The sequence below is a fragment of the Mixophyes fleayi genome, chromosome 4 (assembly GCF_038048845.1).
Source record: "Mixophyes fleayi isolate aMixFle1 chromosome 4, aMixFle1.hap1, whole genome shotgun sequence".
Classification (NCBI taxonomy): Eukaryota; Metazoa; Chordata; class Amphibia; order Anura; family Limnodynastidae; genus Mixophyes; species Mixophyes fleayi.
In genome coordinates this window covers 53,722,152-53,745,649 of record NC_134405.1, presented here as the reverse complement: position 1 = coordinate 53,745,649, position 23,498 = coordinate 53,722,152, and the positions used below count along the sequence as shown (strand labels likewise).

The 23,498-nt window shown below is 43.4% G+C and overlaps 4 protein-coding genes across 4 annotated transcripts; 2 read left to right on the top strand and 2 right to left on the bottom strand.

Moving 5' to 3' along the window:
* The first annotated feature begins 18,043 nt into the window (after positions 1 to 18,043).
* LOC142149832 (histone H1-like) lies at positions 18,044 to 18,739 on the top strand. Its single transcript, XM_075205134.1, has one exon. It carries the CDS (start codon positions 18,044 to 18,046, stop codon positions 18,707 to 18,709), a length of 666 nt encoding a protein of 221 aa, XP_075061235.1. The 3' UTR covers positions 18,710 to 18,739.
* Positions 18,740 to 19,688: 949 nt separating this feature from the next.
* LOC142149831 (histone H2B 1.1-like) lies at positions 19,689 to 20,413 on the bottom strand. Its single transcript, XM_075205133.1, has one exon. It carries the CDS (start codon positions 20,355 to 20,357, stop codon positions 19,977 to 19,979), a length of 381 nt encoding a protein of 126 aa, XP_075061234.1. The 5' UTR covers positions 20,358 to 20,413; the 3' UTR covers positions 19,689 to 19,976.
* Positions 20,414 to 20,649: 236 nt separating this feature from the next.
* On the top strand, positions 20,650 to 21,349 carry LOC142149830 (histone H2A type 2-B). Its single transcript, XM_075205131.1, has one exon. It carries the CDS (start codon positions 20,670 to 20,672, stop codon positions 21,060 to 21,062), a length of 393 nt encoding a protein of 130 aa, XP_075061232.1. The 5' UTR covers positions 20,650 to 20,669; the 3' UTR covers positions 21,063 to 21,349.
* A 345-nt stretch (positions 21,350 to 21,694) lies between these two features.
* LOC142150669 (histone H3) lies at positions 21,695 to 22,105 on the bottom strand. The gene has a single exon (XM_075205863.1). It carries the CDS (start codon positions 22,103 to 22,105, stop codon positions 21,695 to 21,697), a length of 411 nt encoding a protein of 136 aa, XP_075061964.1.
* Between the last annotated feature and the right edge of the window lie 1,393 nt (positions 22,106 to 23,498).

The following is a 23,498-nucleotide window of genomic DNA, read 5'->3' as shown; positions in this document are numbered from 1 at the left end:
AATACTCTAGAATATGTATCCAACTACCGTCTCACATTATTTAGAATCCTACTTACATAGACCCGCTCAGTAGTACTTGGGCCTATTCCAAATCAGAGTGCCCCCCCAAAATAGACATGGAGTTTCCCTCTCCTTTTCTTTATTTGTGTCTTTAATAGTTAACCTGTAATCTGGCTTAACCGGATACTATTCAAACCAACTCTTAGTCCTCGTGCAAACTTGTAAAATGTTTTTATTTGAAATGTTCTGATGTACGACCTACTTGTTATTTATGCAATGTTATTTATAGCATTTTGACTTGTTATATATTCAAGATGTTTCCCCGCACCCACGCCTCTATTACTAGCAGAATTGTGCTCCAAACATGCGCTATATACTAATTATGTCTACACTCTTTCATCTTCCTTCCATGGCGCTCCTCCCCCCACTAACTCTCACACCTCCACTTCCGAATAGATGGTGGTACGCGACACACCATTTCTCTTTTCTACAGGTCCTGCATCTCACGTCTAGATCAGAACCGCCTTGTTTTTACTTCCCCTTCTTCCTCATGTGTCTCCCCCTCACCACACCCAACTACTATTTTTTAATGGAGACTCAGGCCTTTCCCTTTCTTGTAGTGTAGAGTATCCCTCACACTTCCATCCACCATGAACTTCAAAATTTTATCACTTAATGTCAACGGCCTCAACTCATCAAACAAGCGCACAATGGCCTCACAGTATTTCAAGCGGAAGAACCCAGACATAATTTTTCTGCAAGAAACGCATCTCAAAGTCCCGACCCTACACTGGCCTCTAAATCATATCCGCACGCTTTTTACTCTTCTGCAGATGCTAAGCGCAGAGGTACAGCAATTCTAATTCACAACAGAGTCCCGCTGTCTATAGACTCCCAGACATCTGACTCTCTTGGTAGGTACATCATCCTTAGAGGCACCCTAAACCAACGTCCCATAACTCTGGCTTCAGTATATGCTCCAAACGTGCAGCAGGGAAACTTCTATGCAGACTTTTTTAGGCAGCTGTCCTTACATGCAGGAGGTATGATTATCATTGGAGGGGATTTTAATACTATAATAGACCCAGTACTGGATAGATCCAGTCAAACACATATATCTGTGGGTCATGTCGGTGAATCTAATAAGCTGAAATTCCAACTGAAATCATTCAACTTGTATGACGCTATACTCAAGAATAGATTCTTTTTTTGTTGACCATTTGACAACTCAGAGGTTGGGGGATGTTCGGGTCCAGGGGATGTCCTGGTCTGATCATGATGCGGTCGAGCTGATTCTGCGCTTACCTCATTTCCCTCAGTCATGCCCCAAGTGGCGTCTAGATGAGTCTATACTCCTTAAGAAAGAGCATATCTCCCAGATTTCCCAAGCTATCTCTGATTACATCTCCCATAATGCTTCCCCAGACATATCACAATCTGTCCTTTGGGAAGCCCATAAGGCCACTATACGGGGTACCCTCATCAAATTGACAGCACAGCAGAGGCAGAAAGAAAGCGAGCGTATTCTGGAGCTAGAACAACTGATACAATTAACTAAAACTCGCCACCAAACTAATCCTAAAAAACGTTTATACTCCAAGCTCCTTTCTCTCAAAGGGCAACTAAATCAAATATTATCTAAGCGAGCAGCTAAAACTCTTCTATGGGTCGAGCAGAAATACTATGAAAAAGGAGATAAGGCGGATACGATCTTGGCTCGCAAACTCCGTGCCCGACGTACTCGAAATAGAATAATGTCGGTGAAGGATGCCGCGGGGTCCCTACTCTTTGACCCTCAAAAGATAGCGCAGCGCTTTAGGGATTACTACGCCTCGCTATATAACTTGCGTCCCACATCAGATGACCCAGCCCAGCTTAAGGCAAATATTAAAAATTACCTTCATTCTTGCCGATTACCTAAACTCACTAGAGCACAATTAGCATCCCTCAATGCAGATATTACGTCAGAGGAAATCTCCGATGCTATCAAAACATTAAAGCGTCAGTCTGCCCCAGGCCCAGATGGATTTCCAGCTATTTATTACAAAAAATTCTCCCGCCAGCTAGTACCTATGCTCACGGGATTGATGGGATCGATTATGGAAGGAAGCAAATTTGATAGTGCCACCACCAGAGCAGGGATTGTGGTGATACCCAAACCTGACAGAGACCCCACTGAGGTAGGTAGTTACAGACCCATATCACTTCTTAATGTAGATTTAAAGCTTTTTGCTAAAATACTTGCCAATAGATTGGGTCGTGTTCTCCCCTCATTGGTCCACCCTGATCAAGTGGGTTTTGTTCCGGGTCGACAAGCCTCAGATAACACCAGAAGAATAATAGATTTAATTCATTTGGCTAATCGCACGTCTCTCCCTGCTCTGGTGGTCGCTTTAGATGCTGAGAAAGCTTTTGATAGAGTGGCCTGGCCCTTCATGCAGCAAACCTTAGTGAGCATGGGGATCTAGGGAGCTTTTTGTAAGGGAATCTCCGCATTATACCATAACCCCACAGCTTCGGTTTTAGCTAATGGTCTCACCTCCTCTCCCTTTAGTATAAATAATGGCACCCGTCAAGGTTGTCCTTTATCTCCTCTACTTTCCGCTCTAATTATGGAGCCCTTGGCAGCAAGGATTAGAAATAATCCGGACATCACAGGCATCCCCACGAGTACTAGGGACCATAAGATTGCATTATATGCGGATGATGTCATACTTACCCTCTCTAGGCCACATATTTCCCTGCCCAGCCTTTTTAATGAAATTGCTTCCTATAGCTCACTCTCGAACTATAAAATAAATGCCGATAAATCGGAAATCTTAGACTTAAACATTCCACAGCATATTATTCAATCGCTTAAGGCCAATTTTAATTTTAGATGGCAACATAGTAAGATTAAATATTTGGGAATCTATTTAACTAAAAGCTACCCCTCATTATACACAGCTAATTTTCCCAGACTTCTCAACACAATTAGAAATGACCTATCCCAATGGAATAAATTTCACATTTCATGAATAGGCCGGATGGCCTCTATCAAAATGAATGTTTTACCTAGATTATTGTATCTATGGCAGACTCTCCCAATTCAGGTTCCCTCACATATCCTTAAGCATCTACAGCAGATGATTTCCAAATTTGTTTGGGCAGGTCGTAAGCCTAGGGTACGAATGCGTATCCTTTTTAAGCACCAGACTGCTGGTGGCCTAGGACTCCCAAACATATTAAAGTATTATCAAGCTACACATATGTTCCAATGTATTCTCTGGCATTCCCCTCCTTATAGTAGAGTGTGGACTCATATTGAATCAGATATATTAAAGTTATACTCCCCATACTTCTTGCTTTGGATCTCACCCCAACATAGGACAAGGCGCCTAGCCCAACTTCCTACAGCCCGTTTTTCTGTTTCAATCTGGGAACAAGTGACTAGATCCTATAAAATGTTATCTGAATACCCACTTCTTGTCCCGCTTTGGAACAATAAAAAATTTGAACCTGGCCTAGATCACAAAACATTTTATCACTGGACCTCTCACAACCTCCTCTTTACCTGGGATCTGTCTCCAATGAGGGTTTTCCCTACATTTTCAGAATTGCAAAATAGACTAGGTCTGCCGCAAATTTACTTTTATCAATATTTACAGCTTAGGCATTTTTATCGATCCCTAAGGACTCCTCCCCCGTCAGACCGATGTTCGCCCTTAGAGTATCTATGTCGCACATCAACTATTACTGGAGGCTTAATATCCACTGTTTACCAGCTGATCAATGGCTTTGGTCAGCCGGATAAGGAACCGCACGAACTAGCTTGGGAGCGGGACACTGGGGAGACCCTGACACCAAAAGAATGGTCAAAGATTAGAATTAATGTAGCTAAGAAATCAATTTCGGTGAGAATAAAGGAAAATTCATGTAAAATTTATTACAGGTGGTATTTAGTCCCCTCCCGTCTACATGCTATCTTTCCTACATCCAGTGATCGATGTTGGATTGGTTGCGGACTGCGGGGTACCCTGTTGCGCGTTTGGTGGAGCTGTCCTAGACTGCAATTTTACTGGCAGCAAATTCATAAGCTGATTGAATCTGTGACACAGATTAAGATGCCCGATTCCCCTCTTTACTCCCTCCTACCCAGACGGCTTCCTGACGTCGCCCGACCCGTACAAAAACTCATTGGTCATATGGTAAATGCAGCTAAATGTCTGATAGCCGCTTACTGGAAAAATATTGCCCTCCCCTCGCTCTCAGCTACCATTAGTAAAATTTGGTCAATTTACAGAATGGAAAGCATTACAGCTGTCCTCAAAGATAAACCAGAGAACTTCCAAAATACATGGTCTCCTTGGACGAGCCATTTCAATGCTGAACCCCCCATTAACAACCATTTGACACTTATCCGCTCCCATAAATTATGATCATTAGAGGCTTGGAATGTCTTGTATTTTTAAATGGTAATCACAGACAATCTGATTACACCTCCATATAGCCAAGTCTATCGCTATTTTTCTTCTTTGCCACCTGATTTAAGGAACAATAGGTGATAAACTCCCCCCTCCTCTTTCTCTTCCCCTAATCCCTCTTTCCTCATTGTTTGTCTTCCCCCTTTCCCCATACAGTAAAAATAAAAACAACCCTCACTTTTTTACAGAAACATGCCAATTTTCTTTGTGCTGTACATGCTCCCATATGTATGCATGTCTGTTATTTAAAGTGAATTGTTTCACATATTTGTCATATGATGTCTCATTTTCACTCCTGTGTTGTTTTGAAAAACTACATTAAAAATGTATTTAAAAAAAAAAAAAGAAAAAGAAAACACAAGATAGTTATTCTTAAACAACAAAGGAAACAAACATTTTCATTCCTTACAATCGGCCAACGAACAGGAAAGCAAACACAAGACAACATAAAACAAACAAGCACTAACAACAAAATATACATTTAAATCAGTTTCTTTCTGAACATGCACACTGATACTTACCACAGATTAACATTTGCCTTGCCTGGTCCTAATTTTCTAGCTTTCACTCTAATATTTTCTTTACAATCTTCCCTCAAATGTCCCTTCTTAAGGCAGTTAAAACACTTCAAAAATTTCTGTTCCTTTCGTCCCTTATCGTCCCTTGATATGTAATCTTTCTAAAGCCTGGATATTCACCATCATTAGCCTATCACTCTGCGCCTTTTCCCTTTTACATATGTTTTTATCATGTTCCACAGCAGACTCTCTAATTTCATTTACCGTGAGGCCTCTCCAATTAGGAAAAGAGGTTTGTACCCTGGTCTTTAAATCCTCCCTGAGACCATCCATTAGTACTGCAACAGTTACTTCCCCATGTCCCACATTTTTCTTTATATCTGGTATCCCTGTGTACTTAGTCATGGCTGCCAGAGCCCTAGCAAAATAGTCAGCTGTAATCTCACTACCTTTTTGTTTGATAGTGAAAATATTTCTCCAGTCCACTATCACTGGATAATATATGGCCAACTGTGAAATGATATGTCTAATATTTTCCTGATTATCATCCTCGGTTAAATATTTATCCTCCTCCAACATACAATCCTTAATGAACTTTTGTATATCAATATCGAGAGGAAAACCGGCCCTAAACACCACTCGCCAATCTTTATTAGTAGGCTCATGTGTATTACCTAAATGTCTAATACATTTCTGACACTTGGCCAAATCTTTTCTTGGATCAGGGAAATCAGACATAATTGAAAACAGTTCAGTCCTAGTCCATGGAAAATGCATTGCTACATGTTTTATGGGAACTACATCTTTTTTGTTCGCCTTCCCTTTGGGAACTGCTGTTACGCGGACAGGATGTAAACCTACCAAATCCCTACATTTTGGACTACTTGCTGGAATTACTGTTGCAATACAATGAATGTCCCTCTTTCTATTAATTTCTATATTATTCTCTCCAATTTCAGCCACTGCCCCTGCTAGTGGAACCGTTCCCCTTCCTTGTTCGTTTGATGCCTGTTGCATGTTACTGGCATGGGCAATGGATGAAATGACGGTGGGTACATTTTCTTCTTCTGAAACATTACTCTCATCATAATCGGCTGTACTTACCAACCCAACCAAATTTGGCCGCGAGGGCGCGCATGCGCTCAGTTCTCCATGCTTTGCAACGTGCACTTCCGTTGTGTGCGCGCTTTGCACCGCGCCTACTTCCGCTGAGCACGCGCTCCCTTGACACGTGTACCCTTCTCGTTGCTACAATTTTAAACAGTCATCATGTTCAATTCTCGTTTTTGTTGATCGTTTTTTTAATCAACCGCATTTTATCTCTAACATTATTTAACACCTCTGACTCGAAACTACTGATGTTTGGGAAATGTTTCACACACTCCCGGGTCATCTTGACCCATTTGGCGCAGTACGCTGTTGCGTACGCACCATATTTATTATGCATAACATACTTTGCCGAACCAACCGGCCATTCCTTAGGCAGTACAAAATTGGCCATCTCTTCTTGGCCGTGGACGATTTCAACAGGTACGTCCCCTCAACTCCACATCACTGAGTACCACTGAACAATAACACGCGATTGTCAACATACTCAATGGAGTACCCAACTTCGCAATACCCTGCCTTTCCTAGTTTGAGTACTTTACAACTGTTAGAACCCGATACTTATTATGAATATCAGTGGTTGCAGTGTATTTCCTCCCACATCTCCCAAGTCACAATCACGGCTGCACAATCAATCATGCGGTCCGAACGCACCGCCTACAGATACTAATTATCGGTAAGCTTTGCAATTACAAGTGGGAATGCCGCAAAAACCTGTTATTTTTGCTTCGAGTATACCTGCCATGTATACTCTGTGGTGTCTCTTTTTCCCCTGATCTTTATTAGAGCAGAACGCCACTCACACAAAGGTTTCTTTATATACTGTTCGCCCTTCACACAGAACCTTTGTTTTCAGGTCACCTTTTTACTGTGTCTCGTCAGACACACCTGAACAACATCCCTGTCTCTTTTCAACAGTACATAAACTCTTCTCTGATCTGCCTCTTTTAAACAGTATAAGAACTCTTCTCTTATATGTCTCTTTTCAACAGTATACAAACTCTTCTCTTACCTGTCTCTTTTCAACAGTAAATAAACTCTTGTTTTTATGCATACCATTCACATACACATACAACATTTTGTTTTCTGCACAGAAAATCATCTCCCAAACAATAGTAATATCTTTTCAGAGGCTTTAGCAAGTCATTATACTATACATATAACAAACTATCAAAATGACTGTTTAAACACGTGGCAATATCACCGGAAGTACACATACTCAATGCAGGCATTACACATGCGCTATGCAATACAATACATTTCAAACGCAAAACGACAATACAAATAAACAGTTTTCTTACTTGTCCCTAGTTTCAAGTTAGCGCTCCTTTAGATTATGCAAAAATGGACATTCGGTTTCACAACACAGAATGATGAACAGGTTTAAAACACATCACGTTCTTAGCCGTATATGACGTGTCAATCCACCCTTTGTTGAGAAACCGAAATCTGTATGCTTTGCGTAATGTCCGGTAGATTAACTTCCAGCTGCGAGCCCCCAAATTAGTAAAGTAATTTTTTCGTTTTCCAATAAGCATTGTCTAAGCGATTTCTTGTGGGTCCAAAGCACAATCAATTTATTTTGCAAAGCAAAAGGTTTAGCAGTTCAATACATAATTAAAATACAGTACAACCGATACCAAATAAATACATACATACATACATACATACATACATACATACGCTGCGCTCACTGCACCCTCTGCTGGATCCAGCTAGAACAGTCCTTCAGCCTAGAAGACTGTGGTCAGTGATGACTGCCTAGCTTGTCCCAGGGAGCTTGTATATATATATATATATATATATATATATATATATATATATATATATATATATATATATATATATACATACATACACATACACACTCTGTGTTACAGAGAAAGCAATACAGATGATGTGGCTTGCTTCTATAGGTCCAGGCTTCAGGAGGGTCCAATGTAATGCAGATAATAGGCCAGTTCAAACAACCCCCTCCACAGGTGGGGGTTAACATTCCAAGGTTGGGGGTCTGCTCTCCAGATGTTGACTCTGATTTTCCCGCCCTGAATCCAGTTAAAACTAGTCTATTTACATTTCACAGACAGTATTGTTTTAAACATTTATTCCCTATCATCGATAACTAAAGTATGCAATGTGCGATCCCTTCGACGAATGAACCGGACAACTGCAGATAAATAGAGGATTATAATGATACTAAACATGACATATTTCCTGTAACCTGAACCTTAAATATTAATAAAGTGTACATATAACTTTAATATATATATATAACTATAAACCAAATACCTTCTGCTTATAAACAACTGTGGAATTCAACCATTATGAATATGAAATATATGAATAAATGAATGTGAGAGTGTGAGTGTATGCGTACATGTTTTATCTTGCGATCGCGCCAAGCCACGTGTTATGTGGTGTACTGATCGCAATCGCACGGTAAAACAATATTAACCAATATACTTTCGTTCATCCAATCCAATTCAAAATACGGCTTTGACAATACACATATGTGAAGGATGGATCTCCTATTCCACCCTGTCTGTTGTGTTGCTGGGGACCGGCTGGGCAAGCCTTGCTACTGTCTCTTTTCTTTATCCCAAATTGTGCCACTTTAACCGCAGCAGGCAGTGCATGCTACCACCACTAAGCTCTTTCACCGGCACCTAGAACAGGTTCCTTCTGGGTAACTTTCACTGCTAGTGTGCCCCCTTGCTGGGCACCTGAACTGCTACCCCTGACCTCTTGGCTTCATATCAGGGTTGCTGAGGATGGTTCACCCTGGCCTATCCCACTGTCCAGAGCTGCAAGGTAGCAACATAGCAGGACCAGACTTGGATTAAAAATCAGCCCTGGCATTTAAAGTACACAGGCCCACCAGGAAAGAAACTATGTGCCGCCGCTCAGCGCCGGCGCTGATAAGGGCGTGACCACATTGTGTTGTGGCCAACATGGGGCATTGATACATACATTTTAATAAAAGATAACATTTATCACTCCCTCCCAGCCACATCACGCCATCCCCCCAGGCAGATTATGACACCGCCATCCCACTGTACTTATCTATGCTTCTGGTGCCGCTGATATCCATCAGGGTGGGAACTTACAGTAGAGTGAACAGGGAAGCTCCTTGTCTCACGAGATTACCCAATCTTGTGATACCAAGAGCTTTTCGGCTTGCTCTGCAGTCTGTGTCCTATCCGGAGACTTGGAGCAGCTATCAGTTCCCATCCCCTAAAGAGAGGTGGATTAAGGCTCAGGGAGCCCAGGGTAATTAAGACAGCAGGGCCCCTATTATGTTACATGGTTATCATTTTAGACAAATACACAGGCACTACTGTTAGAAGTAGACAGCTCTGCCTTCACAAGCAGAATGTTGTGAAGCGGGACATACCTCCCAACTGTCCTTGCAGTCGGACCAAATCCTGACTAAGTAAGACAGTCTCCCAAATTCTGGACTGCCCCACCAGATTCAGGACAGTTGGCAGACTGTCCTGCTCTCACCTACCTGTCTTGGTCACTTTCACCACTTGTAGCAGTTGGATTCTTTAGCTCTGTTCCTTCTTGTCTTGATCCTGGAATATTGGATGCCCTATTTTGAAAAACAATGGGTACATGAGATTTAGAAAACTCCTATCAGCCCCGGTGTTAAAACAATAGCACTCACGTTTTAAAATTAGGCCTCCCTCCAGTCCCCACAATAATAATATTCACATTTAATAAGTAGAACTATTTCCCTTTAACCAGCTCCAACATTAAATTATCAGTATACCCATTTACTCAAAACATATTTCCCTCCCTCCAAACAGTCCCAGCAATAAATGAAAAAGCATTAAAGTTTAATAAATATAATCATTTTCCACAACCATCCCCAGCAATAAATAATTCATATTCACATGTAATAAATAGCCATCCTCCCCAAAATCAACCTCATATCTCAATTGATAGCCCTAAACCACCCCAGCATTAAATTAAAGGTTCCTTCACCTCACCTTAAATAATTAGCCCCCATCTACACTCCACCAATATATAGCCTGCCTCCCTCACTATATTAAGATCCTCCTTCCCTCACATATTATATTAAAATACTGCACGCACACACGCACACTATATTTAAAATATTGCACACACACACACTCACTATATTAACATGGTGACATACTACATTAACATGGGTTCACTAACGTACACACTACATTAACAAGACCCTACACTATAATAACATGGGGCTACACACACACACACACACACACACACACTATATTAACATGGGGCCCCACACGCACACTATTTTAACATGGGGCCACACACACACTATAAATAAAATACTGCGCGCACACATGCACACTATTTTTAAAATATTGTGGACACACACGTACACTATATGAACATGGCCAAACACACACACGCACACTATATGAACATGGCCAAACACACACAAGAACACCATATGAACATAGCCAAACACACACTATATTAACATGGCCACACACTATATTAACATGGGGCCACACACACACACACACACACACACACACACACACACACACACACACACACACACACACACACACACACACACACACACACACACTATGTCAACATGGACACACACACACACACACACACTACATTAACATGGCCACACACTATATTAACATGGGGCCACACACACACACACACACACACTATGTCAACATGGACACACACACACTATGTCAACATGGACACAAACACACACACTATATTAACATGGGGACACACACACAATATTAACATGTGGACACACACAGACACACTTACCTTGTTACATCCGATCCAGCCATCCGCATGACCGCCAGAGCAGCAGCACCTCCTTCCTGCGCACTGCTCAGCGAATGGAAAATCAGTGACGTGTCGCCTATGCAACTAATCACATGGGACGGCACCACGTGACAGGTGACGTCCCATGTGATTACTTGCATTGGGTGCACATCACTGAGTCTCCGTCTGCCGAGTAGAGCGCAGGGAGGTGCTGCAGCTCGGGCGGCCTTGTGGACCGGCCCATCTAGCCATCGGCCCTTCTGGTATTTGCCAGAAGTGCCAGATGGCCAGTCCGGCCTTGACGCAGAGTATCGTACTGGAATGCTGGGTCCCAACCTCAGAACATCTGGATAACAGATTAGATTGTCTAATCTGTAGGTCACAGGAATTGCCGCAGGTATGTAGGTGTCAAAACAGGATCTTGGAGCAGTAATGTTTTATTAGCTCAAGTATTCCTAATAACAGTTACAGATATTAAAATACTACATTGTCAAACAGAGCTCCTTTTTATACAGATTCTGACACAAGTCCTGGCAGGGGATAAACCAGCCCCCTATTCCGACCAGACACCAAATTGTCTGATATCACATCAGATGATTTAACATCAGGATGCGATATTTCTCTAGACGTGAAGTTAATGCAATTTACATTAAAATTTAGCATAAAATTCACAGCAATATGTGATATCCTACATTACTTGCATCCTGAGTTTACATTGTTCAGATGGGTTCCTGTCTCTCTAACAAGAAGTGACAACATGTAACAACCTCTTGCTGGGCCTTCAGGCTAAACCAGGTTTTTGTCACTTCTGCGATGAAAAGACTTACTTAGAATTTCCTGCTTTCAGCAAACAAGACTTCCTCTGACCTGGCATAATATATTAGAAATCAATACATTTCCTATACCAAAATACACACAATATGAAAAAATACCAGTTCATTTTAAATGAAATACAGTGGTGCCCTGAACCCTTAATTAAAGAAATATCTAAAATAAGTTATTTGTAAGTGATCCACCCACACAATAATGCACTGATGCTCTGGTGTATACACTTAGACTGGGCCAAGGATTAAAAAGTACAATAAACTATGAGAAACGGGTGATGGATAAAAAGTCCTCAGTCCAGTGGGTCCCCGTTTCATCATAGTTCCTTTATGGATTCAGAAATCATTTGGATAAAGCCAATTATACAGGTAAACATTGCAAATAACAATAGCAAGAACCATCATTTTAACTCAAAATATTCAACAATTATCACCCCACAGCATTCTCCAGTACCCCAGTGATACAGCTCTCCATCTGTGAGCACGGCCAAATCTTCACTCCTATACCACATGTTATAGTCCTATCTTATTGTCTCCTTGCTTTTGGCAGGATCACAGATTCCCGGAAGCTTTTTCTGTTGTTTCTGTACAGCGATCACTATTCAAATACTTTCAACGCCATAACCCCTAGGTAGCTACTCTTACCCCTAGCTGGCACCCCCAATTGGCTGTCTTTGGAGAGTGACCAGAACATCATTGGCTTAGCAGTGTTTGTCTCCAATGTATGATGCTCCCTGGAATACCTGTGATGCTGGCTCCAGGTTGTCTACTGGGGAAGAGGAAAAATAATACGTCTTTAAATTTCCAGACGTAAGAACTTCACCACTTCAATATGTAATTGCCCTGTTCTCTTCCCTTGTTCACTTGTTCCAAGTGAGCGGCCTACAGAAAAGGGGTTGACGTGATTGTCCAATAAAGGTGTAATAGCAGGTAAATTCGGTATCGTTTTCTTAAATCACTTTCTGTTCTGCTGATCAATGGTCAACCCGTTTTCAGTACACACATAAAAAGATGCAGACCGGTGACTAATGGAGAAGTTTGCAGCTGTATTTCCCTCTTGAAGTGGTAGCAGGTGTCTGACTTATAAGGGATGAATATCCCTTATAAGTATCCTTCCAAATTCTCTTCTGTTCCGATTGTCCTCAAGGAGAGGCAGGTGGAATGTGGCACCACTTACATAGTTTTGGATTGGGGCACCCTTATTTAATAGGATTTGCTAGAGAAGTGGGAATGTGCAAGGAAGCCTAATACTGAGAGAATACCGGGACCTATGAGTAACTCTTATGCCCACTCAGCCTAGCTTGTCTTCCATAAGCATCCTTATATGCTAGCTGAGGGTACCTGGTACTTCTGTGAGTTATGAATCACTTAGGCTAAACAATTGAAAAGATACAAATGTACCTTTTATTTTATAATATAACTATATTTGCATACACACACACACACACACACACACACACACACACACACACACACATATATATATATATATATATATATATATATATATATATATATCTACCATATAAATGCCTAGTGGTGTGTGTGAAAAAAAAAACAAGCTGCAGCGCCACCTGCTGGGCAGAGTTATACACTGACCTATATATTTCTTTAAGGAGAAGTGACAGTTGGGAGTGGTTGGTGGTTGCCGGGGGTGACAGTGGGGAGTTTTTAACACCCTAAGTAGCTTGATGAAGGATGAGGTGATGGAGAAAAGTGATGAGGTGGTGACATGTGGACAAAACCACGTTAAAAAAGGGCGCTTGCGTCGGGTAACGCTCTTCCCCTGAGGAGGCCTGGGCTAGGCCCAAATGCATGACAAGAACCTTTTTAACACCTTAAGTAGCTTGATTTGGCTAGAATGCATGCGTATCATGTACGGGTTAACTTGTGTATATGTATGTGTATATATATATATATATATATATATATATATATATATATATATATACACATGAATAATAATGAATGCAGGTAGCAAAGGCTTCACCATACACAGAACATACTACAGTACTCTATCTTGTATGACTTATATTCACAATATCCATTAAGCCACAATGCTCACTCCTCCGCCAGCCAGGCAGGGGCCAAGTCCTCTGTCCTCCTGCTTTCATCAGGTGCACAAAGCAACAATGGCCACAGAGATTTCCACGAGCAGATCAACATGCACAACCCTAGACGTGTGCAACATACATTTACCCCATTGCTGTGGCAGAAAGCCTGATCTCACCACAACCAGTCTCCGGAATAAAACGCACAGGTATCATTCCAGCAACTTATTATAAAGGGACCCCCAATTTACCACCATGTAAGGATTCACCCTGGGTGGGTATCAGATACCTTGAATATCCAGACAAAGGGGCTGACTGGAGTGTCTCTATTCATTAACTGCAGATCCTTCTAACCTTGCTGGGAAGGCACCTGGATGTCTGCTAGGATGCCTTACAGAACAATAGGCACAAATGGGGTCAGTGTCCTTAATAAATTGAACCTAGAAGTCAACCCCTGGCTAGCTTTTTCATGTAAATGAAGCAGCAACTGTTATGGGCTTCCTGTCTGGAAGAGAATGGAGGACGCATTGGGTGGATGTAACCGCCATATATGACTTCTCCATACAGCTTGTCAGAATTACTGGCCATGCATAATTAATATATATATACAATATATATATATATAAACTCTTCTCTCTTTGCACCTCTTCCCTGGGGAAACTCATCAGCTCTTTTGGTCTTCAGTACCACCTTTATGCCGATGACACCCAACTCTACCTTTCCTCTCCCGATCTCTATTCCTCCCTCCTCTCCAGGGTGTCTGCCTGCCTCTCTGCCATCTCCTCCTGGATGTCCTCTAGATTCCTCAAACTTAATCTCGCTAAAACCGAACTTATTCTTTTTCCTCCCGCTCATTCCCCCTCCCCTTCCGACCTTTCTATCTCTGTTCATAACTCCTCTATTTCCCCTTTTCCTCAACTTCGCTGCCTCGGTGTCATCCTTAACTCCTCTCTCTCTTTTGCTCCTCACATTCTCTCTCTCTCCAAATCCTGCCACTTCCAGCTGCGGAATATCGCACGCATTCGGCCCTTCCTCTCCCAAGATGCCACTAAGGCTCTTGTCCACGCTCTTATCATCTCCCGCTTGGACCACTGCAACCTCCTCCTTACCGGCCTCCCCCGCACTCATCTCGCTCCCCTTCGCTCTGTACTCAATGCAGCCGCTCGGCTCATTTTCCTTTCTTGCCGCTTCTCTTCTGTCTCCCCCCTATACCAATCCCTTCACTGGCTCCCCTTCCCCTACAGAATAGTGTTCAAGCTCCTCACACTTACTTCCAAGGCCCTCTCCAACTCCACTGCTCCCTACATCTCAAACCTCATTTCCATCTACGCTCCATCCCGCCCTCTGCGTTCGGCTAATGACCGTCGCCTCACCTCCCCCCTGGTTACCTCCTCCCATGCTCGCATCCGAGACTTCTCCCGCGCTGCCCCCCTCCACTGGAACCAGCTCCCCCGCTCCATCAGAACATCCCCCAACTTGTCCAGCTTCAAACGGGCCTTAAAAACCCACCTCTTCCTCAAAGCCTTCCAGTCCACCACCTAACCGACCTCCTTCCAGCCTCCTACCTACCGCCCTCCCTATCCTGCCCTCCTCCTGCCTCCCTCCTCGTCATTCTCCTCTCCCCCCTCTCCCTCTCTGCGTTCTCCTCCTTTCCTCCTCCTACCCTTGTGTCTCTGTCCGTCCTACCCTCCCCTTAGATTGTATGATCCTTCGAGCAGGGCCTCCTCTCCTCCTGTTCTCCACCACCTTAACTCTGCTCTCCAGCTCCTTGTCTCCTCCGTGAGGTCCTCCTGCCCTTCTGCCCCTCTAGCTTCACCGCTGGGGGCTCTCACCTTTCATCTAGCTGTACTTTGAGCTTCTGAGTTACTGTGCTTTTTGTTAACTGTACCGTGCTGTCTCACCCTGTATCGTGTTTCTGTATGTCCCTGTACGGCGCTACGGATACCTAGTGGCGCCTTATAAATAAAAATTAATAATAATAATAATAATTATATAAATATATATAAATATATATATATATATGTATATATATATATATATATAAACATATACATAAAATAATGTTGAATGAAGCCTGAGACCTCCTGTTTGGTATCCGTAAATTCTGGGAGCACTGCCAAGAACCAGTAAGCTGTGCATTTGACATTCAGAAAGAGGATAATCACAACCAAAGTCTTTAAGTGCAGGCTGCTTGTGCATTTAAACCCTTGGTGTATTTTCTACCTACAAATGGGTAAATAACTACCCATTCTTCCGTTCACAGGAATGTCTGTTCAGGGTACCCAGGTGTTTTATCAGTGTACATTTCCTCATTTACTTTAATAGGCGTTTAGGCTCCTTTACAGTGAACATTTCATAACACTATACAAAATTACTTTGATTACGACCCATGGTAAAATGTTATAATCTGAGCAGCAGCATTATTAATGATGAGAGGAGATTCCCTGATATTTACTCCTTATTGATCAATACTAATACTCTGCTCTCATCACAGAAAAGTGTGGGGAAGAGTCTCAGAGTTAGGCATGAATACCTACCAGCTTACATGACCATGAGTTTAAAAGTGACAAGACAATGGTAAGTAGACAATGGTAAGTAGAGGCAGGGAATTCAAAAACTCCTCTAGAAGGTTACTAATGAGGGTAATTTTACACTCTAACTTTTGGGAGCCGCTAACACTAAAGACTTCCCGAGTGATGTCTGACAGTCCATCAGGAGTTATAACCTCCAACAAGCTTGAAAGCAAATTGATCCCGAATATGTACGTTGCATCACCTTTTAAGCCCCTCTTCTGGGTCTCTTGGTCCAGAAGGGGATGGGAACAAGTGGAGACATTTGTCCCAGTATGAGGATTGGAGGGCACTATCTTGCGGAGAGTACCAGTAAGTATGTTGTGCCCTCACGTGCCCAAGGGCTCCCTGAAGTCTGTAGTAGTGAATGATTAAACAATGGAGTCAGCAATTGTCACACAATTCAATATAATCCAAGAAAATGTCTCTAAATCCAAGATAATCATAAAATGAACCCGTTATTGTTTTTTCTTTCTAGAAATGCTAACCTGCAGCCTGGGATTTTTGGCTCCTGGAATCTGGCCGTTAGTGTCCAAAATACTGCAGTTCATACTATAAGCAATACGTCACTGTACCCGTGTAATGTGCTACAAAACAAGACTAAATACAATAGTAAGTGACCATGCTGCTTTAAGCTAGGTACACACTACAGATTTTTCCACCAACTTTTTATGCCGATCGATTTTACATGCGATCGATGTTCCGATCGCTCGGTTCATGGACTGCATACACACTAGCCTTGTTTAGGACGATAAAGGGAAGAGTGGACGTCCCTTTAGCGACTTTTTACAGCCATGTTGTGGTGAGCAATGACTGAGCCGATTATTGGATGAAAACCGTGTAGTGTGTACCCAGCTTTAGAACTGAAGATATAACACTGTGATACTGCAACCCCTTTGTACTCCATATGGCAAGATTTATGGTACTTTATTACTGATGAGAGAGGGTCCCCAGGAGGGACAACCTTTCCTGACCCTACTCTCATATAAAAATATAGAACTAGAAGTGTTGGCAAAAGAGGATGTCAAGTTGCCTTTGTTTTTCAATGTGCCCAGCACCCTGCTCTTCCCACACCAGCCTCTCTTCACAATAAAGATGGCAATTTAGTTCCTAGACAAGAGTGCCATAAAGTTGTTTGGATTGGAAGCAGATACAACCTGCCTGTGCTAACCACCCGGGTGTACAAGAGTCCTGATCCTCTTTATGTCGTTCAATATGCAGCCTGCTATGTACGGATTGTGACAAAGAGCATCTTCTTTATGACAAGTGCCAGGTGGAGAGAGAAGAGCCCCGATGGGCCATTTTAGCCTTGTAGAAACGGGGAGATGTGTCACATGCCGGGCAGATCCGACGGGGTATGGAGGAGCTGCCAGCGGGGATTCCTGGCTTCCTTAGCAGCACCTAGTCCAGCAATGACCATAAAGGGTTAGGAGAGACCTTGGAGGACGGTTGTGGTGCAGAGAACCAGCTCGCTCGTCTTCTCATTTCGTATAAAAGTCTCTTTTCCTCGGTCACAGAAACACAACGTACGAGGAAAGCTCCCCTTACACTCAGACAGGGAAGGGTTTACGTGTCTGCGTATCCGCCAATAGAAACACAGGACGGACTGTGCACACCAGCCAATCACAGCGCAGCCGGCAGTGTATATAAGAGACTTCTGCCGCTCTCTATGGATAGTACTTTTCTATTTGTGTACTTGTAGTTAAGATGGCAGAAACCGCACCAGTCGCCGCTGAGTCTGTTCCTCTATCAGAGGGAGCCGGCAAGAAGAAGAGACAGCCGAAGAAAGCCGCAGGAGGAGCCAAGAAGAGCCCCAATCCCTCTGGTCCTAAAGTGTCCGAGCTGATCCTGAAAGCCGTGTCCGCCTCCAAAGACCGCAGCGGGGTTTCTCTTGCCGCCTTGAAGAAGGCTCTGGCTGCCGGAGGTTACGATGTGGAAAAGAATAACACCCGCGTCAAACTGGCTGTGAAAGGTTTGGTGAGCAAAGAAACCCTCATCCAGGTGAAAGGCAGCGGCGCTTCCGGCTCCTTCAAGCTGAATAAGAAGCAGCTGGAGAGCAAAGAGAAGGCGGCCAAGAAGTCTGTGCAGCCCAAGAAGCCGGCGGCAAAGAAAGTGGCCAAATCCCCTAAGAAGCCCAAGAAAGCTCCGAGTGCGGCCAAGAGCCCAAAGAAGGTGAAGAAGCCAACGGCGTCTGCCGCAAAAAGCCCGAAGAATGCTGCCAAGAGCCCGGCTAAGAAGGCGGCTAAGCCCAAAGCGACCAAGAGCCCGGCTAAGAAAGCGGCTAAACCTAAAGCTGCCAAGAGCCCGGCTAAGAAAGCGGCTAAGCCCAAAGCTACCAAGAGTCCGGCTAAGAAAGCTGCGGCAAAGAAGTGATGGAAGAGCCGCAGCCTGATCTTTCTTAACTCCCCCCAAAGGCTCTTTTCAGAGCCACCCACCCTCTCACGATAGAGCTGTATGCACACGATATGAACTATAAGGGGGAAACACGGGAGTGAGGGGTATGTATTAGGTAACCATATACGGTCTCCAATCCTTACACTCAACCACATTTCCTGCCATAACCTTGGGTATTGCTGTGAAGAGGCAAATGTGACTTCATAGCAATATTACAGTAAGTCTGCAAACTCATGCGCTGGATTTTAAATCTAGACAAATGACTGATTGGTCTGTTGACTACACAGAAAACCACCGTTTCTCCTGCAACACCTCCTGATAATCATTATTGTGTATTGCAAACGCTGGTGGTTACAGTGCAGTCTATAACATGATCGATCTGATTGCATATAGATTCTTCAAGGGTCAGTGACATTCTCGGCAGTCTTAACCTTATTGGAACTCTCAGGTACGCAGGGTTCTCGCGACGCCAGCAGTCTTTTAATTGATTCTATCCGGTATACCCACTGTCATAAAGGAGAATATGCAAACTTTAACCCCTTGCATTACACCTTCCGGTAACCATCTTTCGTGGCACACATTGTGAACAACTTTGGCACAAAGGATAAATAGCATTGCCGACAATACTTATGTCTCTTGGGGAATAAGGTTTATTCACTCTTTTACTCATAATTGTTGCAAAAATAGAATGCAAAATAAATCTTCACTTTGATACTCTATTTGTTAGACAGTTAAATGTATCCGTAAATTCCTTAACTAGAAGTGGAGAATTAAACATATCGGGATAACGAGGGCAAAGTTTCCCTCAGTGACCACATGAGGTCGCTCTTCGGTCAGATTAGTGTGGTTGCCAACTTCCAATTTCTGATGTTTTGTAGGAAAGAGCCAATAATTCAAAGCGTGTTCAATTTATAAACATGAAAAAAAGAAATATACAAATTCTATGAAATGTTGTATAATAAATGTTAATGGACAAGGGTTATTGTCACATTTTATTTACGTTTCTTTATGTGCACCATATAGATCAACTTGTACACCTGCATTTTCCACATCATTAAAAGTACGAATAGACCATTCAGGAAATTAATTGTTAAATGAAGTCCGGATGAAGAGCCAGATTATAGTCCCAAATCACTTGTCAGCAGCCTAGTACAGTTACAGCACAAACCACAATAATTACAGCCCGATTAGTGAGAAGATGGGTGGCTCTTAGAAGAGCCTTTGTGTTCATGTAGGACAGAGGATATTACTTGGCGCTGGTGTACTTGGTGACGGCCTTAGTGCCCTCGGACACGGCATGCTTGGCCAGCTCTCCCGGCAGCAGCAAGCGTACGGCGGTCTGGATCTCCCGGGAGGTGATGGTGGAGCGCTTGTTATAATGAGCTAGGCGGGAAGCTTCCCCGGCGATGCGCTCAAAGATGTCATTAACAAAGGAGTTCATGATGCCCATAGCCTTAGAGGAGATACCGGTATCGGGGTGCACCTGCTTCAGTACCTTGTACACGTAGATGGCGTAACTCTCCTTCCTGGTCTTCCTACGCTTTTTCCCATCCTTCTTCTGGGTCTTGGTCACCGCTTTCTTGGAGCCTTTCTTAGCAGCAGGCGCTGACTTCGCTGGATCAGGCATTATCAGTTCTTTCTCTCTACACACGATGCTGAAAAACTGTTTCTAACCGCCCTCAGATCGGCTTTATTTATAGGCAGCGCATGCAAATGAGGAATCACGATTTATTGGACAAATTTATCATGTGACGGGCGGTGTATTCATAACTCCACCCTTCACTTCCTGACTGGTCTGTGCATGAACCTGAGCGGCATTGGTTAGGGAAAAGCGGACCAATCACAGAGGAAGCTGTTTGTCCCTTCCAAGTATATGAAGGAAGGAGACGCGCAGAATTATACTTATATTACAGTGCTAGTATATTAGGCTGAACTGAACATGTCTGGAAGAGGGAAACAAGGCGGTAAGACCCGGGCTAAGGCCAAGACTCGCTCATCTCGGGCCGGTCTGCAGTTTCCTGTCGGTCGCGTTCACCGTCTACTGAGGAAGGGAAACTATGCGCAGCGTGTGGGAGCCGGAGCCCCGGTGTATATGGCCGCAGTACTCGAGTACCTGACGGCTGAGATTCTGGAGCTGGCCGGGAACGCCGCCCGTGATAACAAGAAGACCCGTATCATCCCCCGCCACCTGCAGCTCGCCGTGCGCAACGATGAGGAGCTCAATAAGCTGCTCGGTGGGGTGACCATCGCCCAGGGAGGTGTCCTGCCCAACATCCAGGCCGTGCTGCTGCCCAAGAAGACCGAGAGCCACAAACCGGCCAAGAGCAAGTGATTTGCCGCTGGATATTTCCACTAAAGAACCGACGTCCCTATAACACAAAGGCTCTTCTCAGAGCCACCCACGTTTTCCTATAGGAGCTGATTACAATGCGGTTGTTTCTTTCATTGCAGCTTTGTGTAGGTTCACAGCAGTTTTTTTCACTAGTAAACCCGGCCCGAACTTTTATCACCACTTTGGGTAGATAAGTGAGATTATGTACAGGGACGATCTTTGTGGGGAACAACTAATGTTAATAGCTCGTTCAGTAGGATAACGTGGCTGAGAAAAGCCGTCAGTATCTATACTTACACACACTAGTTTATGCCATTTGTGCGGGTGGTTGAAACTAGTTGAGTACAACCTTAGTTTTCTCGAAAATAAATAAAAAATAATGTTAAGTAGGTAGGAGAATCAGTGTGTGCAAACAGCAACTGACGAAATGCACGTTGTGCTGATAATACAGGCTGAGCTGCTGCTTTGGATCCCCATAAATGATCGAATACCGACCCGTGTCTTATACCAGACAGTTATTACTTTAGATAAATAATTGATAACATACACAGATCAATGCTAGAGCTCGTTTAGAAGGATTTGGTGGCTCTGAAAAGAGCCTTTGTGTTATGTATGTAGATGTACGGATTATCTTATGCCCTCTCCCCGCGGATTCTGCGGGCCAGCTGGATGTCCTTGGGCATGATGGTCACCCTCTTGGCGTGGATGGCGCAGAGGTTGGTGTCCTCGAAGAGCCCCACCAGGTAAGCCTCGCTGGCCTCTTGTAGGGCCATGACTGCCGAGCTCTGGAAGCGCAGGTCGGTCTTGAAGTCCTGGGCGATCTCCCGCACCAGACGCTGGAAGGGCAACTTGCGGATCAGCAGCTCAGTGGATTTCTGGTAGCGGCGGATCTCTCGGAGAGCAACTGTCCCGGGACGGTAACGATGCGGCTTCTTCACGCCGCCGGTAGCAGGGGCGCTCTTCCGGGCGGCTTTAGTTGCCAGCTGCTTGCGGGGAGCTTTCCCTCCGGTAGACTTGCGGGCGGTCTGCTTGGTCCTGGCCATTGTTCTACTACAAGTGTGTATTAGTAACTGAAGAAAAGCTGCTTAACCAACTTTATTTATACAAAGTGCTGCGCTGTCATTGGATGATTTAAGGTCGCCTTTCATCCTTATTGGTTTAATCAGCTCGCTGCATGTTTCAAAAAGTCCGCCAATAATCTTTATTGTTTTTTTTCGTTATTTTTTATATAAGCCATCTGACAGGATGAGGAATTAAATGATAACAATTAGGACAAACGGTATTTTCATGTTTCAATAATGATTATTACGATTTAACAGAACCGGGAAGTATTTCCTAGTATTTCAGCGGGAAGAAATAACAAGTAGATACACATACTTACCACACGGTGGTGATATTGCGTCACAATCTACAAAACAGTACTAGGATCTAAACAGCCTACGTTCAATATATACTCCCCCGCCCCACTCCTTCTATTTTATTCTTCTACAGTATAGCATCACTTTTTGATAGTGGCATAATTACTTGTTTTAAATGATCATTCTGATGTAACTATCACATAGGTTGTCTCTATTATTCCTGTTATAGTCAATTGAAAATACAATGTGACACAGAGCAATAGATGACATTAGCTCAGGGACTTTATAATGTGCCCTTGTTGGAACACTTGGAGAATTGGGTGTCACAATATGCAGCACCCACAGGCTATTTGCCAGGATCTAGAGGAGTTTATCAGCAGCAACTCCTGCACCGAGTCTTCTCTCACTGAGTTTCTTTTCAGCCTCTCAACCCCTACAGTACCAAAAAATCTATAAACATATATAGATGCGCCAAAGGAGTGTTTAAGTTTGAAAAACAATGGCAAAGTTCATCTGATATCCCTCCATAGGAACAATAATCTAGTCTTATCATGCTCTCCTCAATTAAGGCTGACAACCTCCTGATTCAGAGCTTGTGGGCTGTTTGAAGAAGGATTCTCCCCCTCTACAATTCCTGCAGCCAAATACAGTTGTTCGATTCACAGTTCCTCTATAATGATGTACTTATTAGAGAGAATATTTCTCAAAAGTTGATAAAAAAATTGATGTCCAGGTTAAAAGGATGTTAAAATTCCACATATGTCTGTCTGATTCGGAATAAATATCCACTAACGCGTTTCGTCAGTCTGATTCTGACTATGTCAAAGATAGTTTGTGGTCACTCGTTGGGGTCCAATTATATATACAACCTGCTGCAATTAGTACAGCTGTAGCAGTCATTTAGGTCAACACCTAAGATCGTTCGTAGCACACATATATTTTATGGCACAGCAAAATGTAAAAATATTGGGCTGCTTATGGGTGGAAGATTCACCCTCAGCAGCAGCAGCAGTGGGACTAACGCTCAAGAATTCTTCAGAGGAATCAATTATAATGCAGGAGTCATCGAGCCTTACAA